At 53.1% G+C, this 11,208-nt stretch overlaps 1 protein-coding gene across 1 annotated transcript in view; it reads left to right on the forward strand.

Moving 5' to 3' along the window:
• ARHGAP26 (Rho GTPase activating protein 26) overlaps positions 1-11,208 on the forward strand; it is an 82,995-nt gene that overhangs the window by 21,816 nt on the left and 49,971 nt on the right. Inside the window, exon 11 of the mRNA XM_005418826.1 lies at positions 10,899-10,935. Within this exon, the coding sequence (XP_005418883.1) occupies positions 10,899-10,935 (37 nt within the window). The remainder of the gene's footprint in view (positions 1-10,898; positions 10,936-11,208) is intronic.

Genomic DNA, 11,208 nt, shown 5'->3' on the forward strand with positions numbered 1-11,208 from the left:
CTTGAAGGACTTCAGTCCCAGTGTGGCTGCAGGGGGAAGGACAGGCACCCGCTGGTCACCTCCCAACCCCTTGTACTGCCCTGGGACTCACTGGAGCTGCAGATCTGCTCTATCCTGTGAATTCAGTCCATGTCAGTTCTCAGGGATGGCAGGAGAAGCCTCACCCAGAGCATCTCTGGGCACAGACGGTGTCTGTGGCCCGAGCTCTGTGCACGGGGAGCCCGTGGGCGAGCGCGGCGCGATCGATCGCCGTGTTCCCTGCTCTGCTCTCCCAGGGGCTGCTCCCTGCCTGCCTCTGCTCTGCCTTTCCTCACAGCCCTTTTCATGCTCGGCTTTGATTATACTCTCAATCCCACAGACGTGTTTTCGTCAGCTTTCTGGGAAATATGTTTTTTTGTGTACTCTGTCTTGCAGGTTTTCATGGCCTTCATCCTGCCTGGGTTTGTTTGCTTACAGCAGATTTCTTTTGTTGTTCTCTATGACCTGAGTCATTCCTGTTGCTGCTTCTCCATCTCGCTGTCTCTCTCTTTAGCGAACAGAACATTTTTTCCCCACTCTGCCCACTCCTATGTCTAAGTTTGTATTGTTTGCTGCTTCTCTTTGCCTGCGCTCTGTTGCCCGGCCCAGACAACCCAGTGAACTTTCCCTGACCTGGAGCTCAGTCTCTCCGTGCTCTGGGGGCATCGGTGCCACCCCCAGTGCAGGGAGCTGTGGTGATGCTGAGTCCCACTGGGACCCAAACTGGCCCAGGGCAGCCCCTGCTTGGCTTTTTTTGCATCCCACAGCTCAATGTTGTTTCCCCAAAAAATTCTTTGTCCATTTTGGGGACAAGGTGGTAGCAGAGGATCCCCAGAGAAGCACAGTCCATGGCGTGTTCCGTGTTATTCTCAGATCATGTGCTCTTGCTGCTGCTCCCTCCTTCTCCCTCTCCTGTTTGGTAACCCTTTAAGCCTGTAATAGCAGTAACTTTACATGGAGTTTGTTAGCTTTTATTTTGCTTCTAAAGCACTTAAGCCAGTGAGGTCTTAAGCCTTGACTTCAGGCTTTCATTCCTGGTTCCAGCAACTGCTGCTTCAGTGGCTGACGGCTCGCCCAGCTGGAGTCCCTGTGGCTGCCGGGGTTTGTCCTCTGCTTAAGAAGCTGTTTCAGAGAAAAATACTTAGAGAAGCATTATAGATAAGTTTTAAAAGAGAAAAGAGCCCTCTGGATTGCTTTTACACACCTAAAAGTGCTGTCCCACCCAGTTCTGGCAAGTTAGTGACCTCTTGTTGCAGCTGTGCTGTCGGGGTGTCCAGGAGCAGAGCAGAGCTCCTGTCTCTGGTGTGAATACCTCACCGTGTCTGTAATGCATTCCTTGCTCTTCCTTGGGGCCTGTGCTGCAGAAATTGGCTGGGGAAGTTTGGCTTTGCCTGGATGCTGGGCTGGCTGGTCCCAGCACACCAGTTGGGTTTTGCTGTCCCTTTGGGAGATGTTGCCTCTGGTGGGGACCCAGTGACAGCCACTTATCTCCTCCTGTCACTGCTGATAACCCCGAGAGGAGCTCCCAGGGGTCAGGGCTGGGGATGTGGCTGTGGGTCCTGGGCCACAGCACATGGCACAACACACATCTCCTACATGGGGCAGCCACCAGCTCTGCTGCAGGTGTGCTCAGGTGGGTTTTGGGCTCAGGCTGGGGTGAGCGTGGTGCTGAGGGGTGGGTTGGGTCTGTGAGTGCCTGGGCCATGGGGATAATCGAACCTGGATTGCAGCACAGATGTGGAACAGGATGGAGCAGCTGCTTGCAGCAACTTGTTTGTGAGCCTGGGCCCAGAGAGGTGAGCCAGCCTCAGGGCAGGGAGCAGGGTGCTTGCATCCAGTGATTTCGTGTCATGGTTCGGTGGGAACGTGCTGTCCACCCTGCAGCCATGCTGGCAGCCTCAGCAGGGAGGCACAGAGCCTCAGCTGGAGTGACAGACCAAAGAGAGCACACTCACTTTCCTTTCCTCTCTTTATCACCTCTGCTTCGAGTTATTTGATCAGGCAATTGAACAAACATGTAGAAATTCAGGGAATAGCTCCATGTTGGGAGAACAAATTTCCCTGCCAATTTAAATAGACTATTAGAGTATTGTTTCCTACTTTAAATTAAAAATTAAAGTAAATGGTTCATGCTACAGTGACTCACAAAGCCAGCCTCTTCCATTATTTCCTCCTTTATTGGGTCTTACATTTGGTTTTAAGCAGTGATTTACTGTCCTGCTGCAGCCCCGCCACCTTCCCTCACCCAGGGGCTTTTCTTCTCCCAGCTGCAGCCCCAGAAGAAGGTCTTTGGGCTCTGTTGTTTTGATAATTTTATTTCTCTGTTCACCCTGGTTTTGTCATTCCTGGCAGATCCATGTGTGGAGCTGGGCTCAGCAGGATCAGGAGCAGGAGTGGGGTCAGGTGTAGGACTGGCATCAGGAGCAGGACTGGCATCAGGAGCAGGACTGGCATCAGGAGCAGGACTGGCATCAGGAGCAGGCAGGAGCAGGCTCAGGCCATGGCAGGGTGGATGTGTCCCATGCTGTCTCTCACCAGTGTCTGCTGGCTGGTGGAAGTGGTGGTGGGGAGTGCTGGCAGCCCCTGGGCTGGTCCAGGCGGGGCTGAGGGTTTCCCAGGGAGGTTGTGAGTGTTGTGGAATTTCTGGTCCTGTCTGGAGAGGGATAAACGTGCTGCTGCAGTTTTGGAGAGGGACAGCAGGAGCCTTTAAAGCCCCATTGGGCTGGCCCCCAGGTGCAGGGAAAAGAACCTTGTGCCACATCCCAGGATTGCCAAGAAACCTCTGCAGCCACCCTGGGCTTCGAGAACTCTCTCTGGGAGAGGAGGGATGGGACTGTGTCCCCTTTCTGCTGCTTTCCCCAGAGCTCAGGGCCTGTGCTGCTCCACGTGTCCCCAGGTGCAAAAGGGGGATTGGAAGGGGTCTCAGCTCAGGGATGTCCCAGTCCTTAAAGCTCCAGGCAGTGGTGCCTGAGGCAGTCCTGGCACGGAGCCACCGCACTTGTTCGGAGCAACTGGGCAGTGTCAAACCTCTTTCACAGAGGAGGAGCGCCAGGCACGGCTGTGTTACAGTTATTTTAAAAATAAAGATGACACTGTCATTTAAAATTAGGCTGGTTTTGATGTGTTGAGAGCCCGTGTTCGTCAGCAGACGTTGGGAGGAGGAAGGGCGTGTGTGCTGGCCGGGCTCCAGGCAGAGCTGCCGGAGGAGGATGTGCAAGTTGTTGCTCAAGCATCCCAGAAAACTTGGGGGAAGCTTAGAGCAGTACAAGTTTTCACTTTTAATCAGTTACTTGAGTGGTCCCAACATGTCTGCTTCGCTGGACCCGCTTAGAAACGCCGCTCTGGGAAACTCCAGGCGCTTTAGTTATTCCAGAAATGTATTTTGTTGGGGCAGTTGACCTTTAGCTGTGTTATTCCGAGGCTGCCGCGCGTCTGACACGCTCGGCTCCCCTCGCTCCCACACAGCCCCAGAGGGGCTGCTGCTGCATTCCCTGCTCTGTGTGAGCCGTGGCAAGCTGGCAGTTTGACCCAGGTGGTTTTCCCCCAGTCCTGACCCAGGTGATTGTTTCCTTGGGTGACAAACAGGGTTATATAACTGCGCTGAGCTCAGCAGCCCAGCTGGCTGGCGGGGAGCCCGGCTGGCCTCGGCTCCAGGGCCCTTGGGAATGCCTGCACTTGTAATAAAATGTGGGCTTGCTGTTAATTAGAACCATCCTTTAGCTAGCTCCCAGAGACAGAGGAGCAAGACCCATGTAGGGGATTCAAGTCCCCCAGATGCTGCATTTGTGATAGATTCTCTTTTCTGTCCTTTGATCAGGCCCAGGGTACAAGTTTGAAGCTGGAATTTGTGTTGGAAGGAAGGAGCAGGAGAGAGGAAGGGGACACGAGGTGGGAGATGGCTCTGACTGGGATGAACAGTAGGTTGGGAGGAAAGGAAGGAAGGAAGGAAGGAGCTGCCAGGGTCCCTGGCCACCCTCTTCCAAATGAACAGCTTCGTCTGCATGACATAAACCAGCATTTCACAGTGGGTTTCTGCTGCCCTGCCAAGTTCTCCACTTGGGAAAGTAAGGCATAATTTTCCCTCCCCTCCTGCTGCAGAGAGGTTTGCAGGGCTGTGGGCTGGGAGAGATCATACTCCTGTCTCTATCCTTCTGGCTCTCAGAGCAGGGCAGGTTATTTCTAACCACAACACAGTGTAGTCTAGCTCTGAAAATCCTGCTTGTAGTACGAAAACCTGGCTCTCAGACAGAAATAGAACAGGGTTGATAAGGCAGAGCCAGAAACAAGGGCTGATTTCATCAAGGTTGCCAGGTGTCCTGCTTTTAACAAGGAAACAGGCTTTTTGTACATGAGCTTTGCTGCTCCAGGGCTGTGTCCCAGTGAAGCAGCTCCCAGTGCTGAGCTCAGGGGCAGGTCTGGAGGGTCCATCTCCCTTTTCTCTTCTTCCTTCTCTCCATTCTTCCCCTGAGCCCTTCCTGCTGCTGCAGGGACAGGTACAGGGTGCCCCCTGCCCCAGGCCTGTGCCATCTCAGAGCTCCAGCCCTGCTGTGGGCACCCCTGTGCCCATGGAGGGCCCTGCAGGACAGGCTGGGGGCTGTGGGGACACGACCAGGAACATCCCTGGTGTCCTGGTGAGGAAGGCATCAGGAGGAAAGGCTTGTTCCTTCTGTTGCAGGGCAGCTGAGGTGTGGAGAGGGATGTGTGGGATCCCCAGCTTTCCCTGCTCGGGCAGGGCTCTCTGTGAGCCATGGGGTGCTGCAGACACCCAGCAGCAGCCGAGTCAGCCAGGGTGGCCAGGCTCCAGCTGGAGCTCTGCTCTCCAGCCCATTTGCCCTTATAAAAGGGTTGCAGAACACTCGTGTGGAATGTCTGTGCTCCTCCTGCCCATGGCTCCCCAGCCCACTTGGGCTACCAGTTCTGAGGGAATGTCATATCTATTTATACCCCCTGGGCTTGTGCATCTCTTGAGCTGAGAGTTGAGAGACTCATTCCTGGCTGTTTTGAGGATTTCTGAAAATGAATCACAAGGAAATTGCATAACACTGCAGCATTTCCTCCCATTGCTCTGGACCTTGCAAACACCCCTCTCCCCCAGGGAGACCAGGGAACTCTGGCAGGACTGGCCCATTCTGAGAGTCCAAATGGAAACTCTGGCTGGGAGGGAAGGTCCCAGCACCAGGGAAGGGAGTGTGAGGTGGAATCTTGCACGCCAGGGCTTGGAGCTGAAATCCTCCTTGCGTGGAGATCCCCCTGTCTGCAAAGCAGGGCTGCTGGCTCCTGCTCTCCAGCTTTCCTGAAACCCCTCTTTCCTCTGAGCAGCTGGGCAAGCCTTTCCTCTAGATTTTAGAGGAATCAGGCAGAATCACACGCCGGTGTTGGAATTTGAAGGATTTTGGGAACTGTGCTGAACACTGCAGCCTCCAAGGGAGGCAGCTTAGATTGGGCCATTTTGGATTTTAAAGGAAAGTGAATGAAACTTAAAACGAAGCAAGTGCCTTAGGAAATCATAGCCCGTGTCTTGTGGAGGTTAATGAGCACCACGGGCAACAGCGTGACCTCTGAAATGGGGAAATAAAAATGAAATTATGCAACATCATCTTTTTGTAGTTCCCCTTCCAACCCCAGATACTTCCTTTTCCTTTCCTTTTCCCACAGCCCAGTGTCATCCCAGACCACTCACATACCCACTTGCTCTCTGCACGTCATGTGTGCAAAGTTTGTTTAGGATCAGGTTGGAAAACTGATGGGTTGAATTCATCATGATTTATCTGTGCACAAGCAGAAAGTGCATCAGATGATGAAGAGTGGCTGTTGGACTGTTTCAGGCTCTGGGTGGTGTCTCTTGGTGGCTGTAGGAGTATTTTAGGCTCCCAGCGATGGCGATCAGTGGTTGTGGAGGTGGTTGAGGCTCCAGATGGTGGCTGTCAGGGGCTGTAGGAGTGTTTGGGGCTCCAGATGGTGTCTTTCAAAGGATTTCTGATGAGGAAAATCCACAGCTGACGTCTGCACGATGCGCAGCTCCAGTGTGGGGTGTGTGGTGGTGGCAGGACTGAATTTGGAGGGGGCAGGAGCAGGTGCAGCGCCTGCATTGCTGCTCCTGCCCAGGCTTTGGCCCATGAGAAGCTGGGACATGGATCCAGGAGCCAGCAGTGGCTGTGAGGGGTGACCCCAGCTCATCCCTGGGCCCCAGGGGAGCAGGAGCTGCCTCCTGGGCCGTGTGTTCCTCTAGCACAGCCTCCAACATCTCAGAGCTCTTAATCATCCCTATAGAACCATTTCCTCTGCAAACACAGCATGCACTTGGTGAAATGTCTCAGCAAAGGAAATAACTGGTTCTTCGATGAATTATCTTAAATATCAAGTTCATAATTGAGCATAGTGCAAGTGTCAAAGTAGTCATGAGTTGTAACTGCTCTCATAAAATTTATCTTTTTGGATTACTTACAGATGCATCTCGGAATTTTTCAATAATAGCTTGCAAAGGTCTTCTTTAAGCTTCCAGACAGCAATTATCCTGCAAGAATGAAGCAGCAGTAGCTTCTGCTAAAAAAATTGTACAATCTGGTTTTGTTCAGGATATTTGATTATCTACAGTAGGAGTTTAGAAAACAAAGTAAAGTACAAGACATCAAGGTCTGTAAGTTTTGTACTATCTCTATAGATATATTTTCTATACGCATCATTTCTGGAACTGCCTGGGAGGATATTTTGGCTCTGGAAATACAATCAAAAGGGAATATTAGTGTGAGAGAGATGCTGAAGCATGGCAGTGCTGCAGGGCAGGGATTTGTCTCCAGTTAGTCACTGGTCCCAATTCTGGGAGTTTTATAACCCAGCCTGTTCCCACACGTGTCCACGGGCCACAGCCCCTTCACCTCCCAGCAATGATTCTTCCCTCTGATTTCCCACCCTTTGGCAGTGACTAATGCTGGAAAGTGAAAGAAGCTTTTTATTTCACGAGACACTCTCTGGGTTTGGAGTTGTTTCCTCCAGAGTGTGTTAACAACAGGACAAACAGCGTGTGGGCATAAGAACACACTCATTTATTGGTGTTTTATTGTCTGGCCTGTGCTGGGTGATGTGACCGTGTTCACAGGGGTCTTATGTTGAAGGAAGAGACGGAGATCTGACTCCATGTTCAGAAGGCTTGATTTATTATTTTATTATATATATTACATTAAAACTATACTAAAAGAATAGAAGAAAAGGTTTCTTCAGAAGGCTGGCTAAGCTAAGAATAGAAAGGAAAGAATGATAACAAAGGCTCTGTCTCAGACTCTGTCTGAGCCAGCTGGGCTGTGATTGTCCATTAATTATAAACATCCAAGATGGGCTGATCACAGATGCACCTGTTGCATTCCACAGCAGCAGATAACCATTGTTGACATTTTGTTCCTGAGGCCTCTCAGCTTCTCAGGAGGAAAAATCCTAAGGAAAGGATTTTCATGAGAAGATGTCTGCGACAGGGTGATGTGTGTGCCTGCAGATCCTGCCTGCCCCGTGCTGGGCAGAGCTCCCAGCGCTGTGTGCTGGATGCTGTCACCCTGGCAGTGGCACTGTGCTGTCCCCTGGTGCCCCCCTGGCCCAGGGCTGGGTGTGTGAGGCAGCCACAGCCTGGGCATGGCAATGGTGCAGACACATCTGAGAGAGGGGCTGAGGGCAGGGAAGTCAAATGCAGCATTGGCAGTTGTGTGCAAGAGGGTTCAGGAGAGCTTTTCCGAGGTGTTCCCAGCCCACCTCTCCCAGGACAGAGGTGCTGCAGCCCAGGGTTTGGTGCTCTGTGTGGTGTGGGAACAGCAAGAACATCTGTAGAACTCTGACCCTCTCCCAGGGGGAGCTTGGTCTGTGAACTGACTCACATGTGTGAGGCTTAATCTTCAAGTGCATCTTCTGCTTTAAGCCCTGCCTGTTATCAGAGCTGTTTTGGAAGGAGTGGAATATCAGCATCCCTGGGCCAGGCTGGGCAGGAGAACCTCTGCCAAGGCACGAGCCCAAGGGGTCCAGCAGGGCAGGGGTGACCCTTGGGCCACTGCAGGAGCCTCACTCCTGCAGCTCTTATGCAGCAGCCCTTTCCTCAGACTTGGAAACTTTCTCTTACCCAGAAAAATCTCCCTCTAAAAGACTTGAGGCAGAATAGGAGAAGTATTTCTTGGAAAAGGAAGGGATATTGCAGACTTGGGGCTTGGCTAAAACCCTGCTGGTGTAGAGTTGTGTTAGTGGATTAACAGAGACAAGGGATAAAAGGTTTGTCCTTGGTAAGATGGTGTAGGGTGGCAGTGTCTCTGTGTTTTATGGCTGCTGTTGACCTTTGTGTGAAACTTCCCTCTTGCTGTGTGCACACTTTGCAATTAATGGCAAAGGCATATTGTGTTTCCTTGTCTGCCCTTTTCCCTTGTTTTAAGGGCAGTCTCTGGTGATAACAACCTCTGCTGTTTCATGGATCCAGACTGGAAGAGCGAATGTGCAGGCAGAGGATGTCCCTGGAGCTGCTGTGCTGTGCACCAGGAGTTGGAATGGTTTGGGTTGGAAGGACCCTAAAGCTCCTCTCATCCCACCCTGCCATGGGCAGGGACACCTCCCTCTGCCCCAGGGTGCTCCAAGCCTGACCCTTGGCTGTGTTCAGTGTTACCTGTGTGTGTGTGTGACAGGGCACAAAGTCTGTGAGTGATCCCAAGTTTGGGTGACTCTGAGTGACAGGCTGAGCCCCAGTTCCTGCTGGGAGCCCCCAAGAGAGGCTCTGAGGTTGGAGGGGACCTTCCCTGGGGAAGGCTGGCTGTGGTGGGCGCTGCTGCCAGGGGAGCCCGCGGGTGCTTTCCTTCCCTCTTTCCACTCATTTAATTCTCTTGATATAAACACTGCTCCTAGAGGAGAACTCTCCTGCTGACTGCAGCTGCTTTTGCTGCTGAATCATCCCCCGCTTGCCAGATGTGGCTGAAGGATTTTCTCTGCAAACAATCCTCTCTGCTTGGTGTGGTGTTACACAGCCAGGTGTCCTGGGAGGGGGAGAGGGAAGGAGCTCCTTGGAGGGGTCAGTCCCTGCCCAAAGCCCAGCTCTGAGCTGCTCCATTGGGTTTGTGCTTCCCCGAGCACGTGCTGGGTGGTGGAGCTGGTCCAAGGCGTCCTGCTGTGCCCAGGCTGGTGCCCAGCTCAGGAATGGCCTGGGGCTGGGTCACCTCCAGGGAAGGGATCTGTTCATGTGCCCTGCTGCTGGCGTGCCTGTGCTGCTGTTCACAGGGGTCCCAGGACGAGGGAAGAGATGAGAATCTTGACTCCATGTTTCAGAAGGCTGATTTAGTATTTTATGATATATATTATATTAAAAGAAAATTATTATATATTATAACTGTACTAAAAGAATAGAAGAAAGGATTTCATCAGAAGGCTTGCAAGGAATAGAAAGGAATGATAATAAAATCTTGTGACTGACCAGAGAGTCTGAGACAGCTGGACTGTGATTGGCCATTAATTAGAAACAACCACATGACACCAATCACAGATGCACCTGTTGCATTCCACAGCAGCAGATAACCATTGTTTGCATTTCGTTTCTGAGGCCTCTCAGCTTCTCAGGAGAAGAATCTTAGCAGAAGCATTTTTCATAAAATACATCTGTGACACATGTGCTGTGGCACACGGCCCTGCTGGGTGGTTTTGGTGCTGGGGGTGAGCAGCAGGGTGTGCCAGCAGTGCCAGCAGTGCCTGAGCCTGGCTCTGACCCTCTGAGGGCATCCCAGGCAGCCCCCAGGCTCGTCCTGCAGCTGGATGGAGCTCCTGGGGGACATCCCCCAGCAGGGACCCTGGGGAAGCACAGAGCTCCTGCTGGTGCCAGGCTGGGATGCTGGAGCAGAGCCCTGCCCTCAGCCTCCCCCGTTGCTGCTGGTGTTGCTATCAACATGGCCTTTGGAGGCTTGCCCTGCTGGCTATTTTGGGAGGCAGCATGTGATGCAGGCAGCTCCCCTTGGAGGGGCTCCCAGCCCTGCTGCCCACAGCCCTGGGTGCTGTTCCTGTGCCCCCTCAGCCACATCCAGGGTGCTGCTGGAGCTCTGGGCCGTGTGGGAGCGCTCCTGGTGAGCACTGAAGGATTACTCTAAACCATTTTACTCTGTTGAGCTGGAGAAATGCAACCTGTCTGAGGGCTGATCTTCTTACAGCTGCTGTTGGTATTATCCTGGGCTTTTCAAGTGCCCTCACATGGTGATTAAAACCTTCTGCCAGTGTTTTCCCTTTTTACTGTGTCTGCTGAGATGTCCCTTTGCTCTCCAGCAGCCAAGCTGTGGTGGTGGGGTGGGAGGAGGAGTGTGGATGTTGGAGGGCTGGAGCCCTGGTGGTGGCTGTGCTGGGAGCAGGGCTGGATGCCCTCAGTGCCTCATCCTGCTGCACCCCTTGTGCTCTCTAAGTTAATGACATTTCTTTTCCTCTCCTGCTCTTTGCCTGGCTCTTTGCTCAGGCTGCACCTGAGGAGGGTGGTGCCTGCTCCCTGCCCCAGCTGCACCTACCAGAGGTTCCTGCAATGCCCATGAGGGAATTGCCTGCTTTGCTCTAAGTTTACATCCTCTGTATGTGCCTTTCAGGAGAGGAGTCAGAATCATGGAACAGTTTGGGTTGGAAGGGACCTTTAAAGGTCATCCAGTCCAACCCCACCTCCATTTTTAAGCCTCTAATTTCTGTTTTCACCTGGTCCGTCCCATTTGCGTTCTTTATTTCAAGAGCTGTCCCAGTCAGTATTTTAAATAACTCCCGAGCTGGGCCAGCCCAATGTTTGTGTGCAGGAGGTCGTGGTGGTGTCTGGGGACCTGCTGGGGGAGCTCTGGCAGCAGCCACGCTGTGTGGCACCAGCTGCAGCCGGGGTCTTCACAAGGCTTTCTGCTTGTGTCTTCCAGGTGTACAACTCCAACAAGGACAGCCAGAGCGAAGGCAGTGAGTATTTCTTCTCCAGCCTGAGCCCTGAAGGTGGCTGAGCTGTGGGAGGGTCAGCAGGAGATGCTGGTGACCCTGGGCTGGGGGTGACAGGGCTCGGTGTGGGGACCCCAGGGTGGCACCCAGCAGGGACCAGGGGCAGAGAGCTGCTGGTGGGACCTGGGGCCGTGGAGAGCAGTGCCAGGCAGTGCCTGCATCCCTCAGGGTGTGTCCCCTCCTGCCCACTCCGTGTCCCCACCCCAGTGTCACTGCAGGGTGACCTGGGGACCTCTC

The sequence above is a fragment of the Geospiza fortis genome, unplaced genomic scaffold (genome assembly GCF_000277835.1).
Source record: "Geospiza fortis unplaced genomic scaffold, GeoFor_1.0 scaffold55, whole genome shotgun sequence".
Classification (NCBI taxonomy): domain Eukaryota; kingdom Metazoa; phylum Chordata; class Aves; order Passeriformes; family Thraupidae; genus Geospiza; species Geospiza fortis.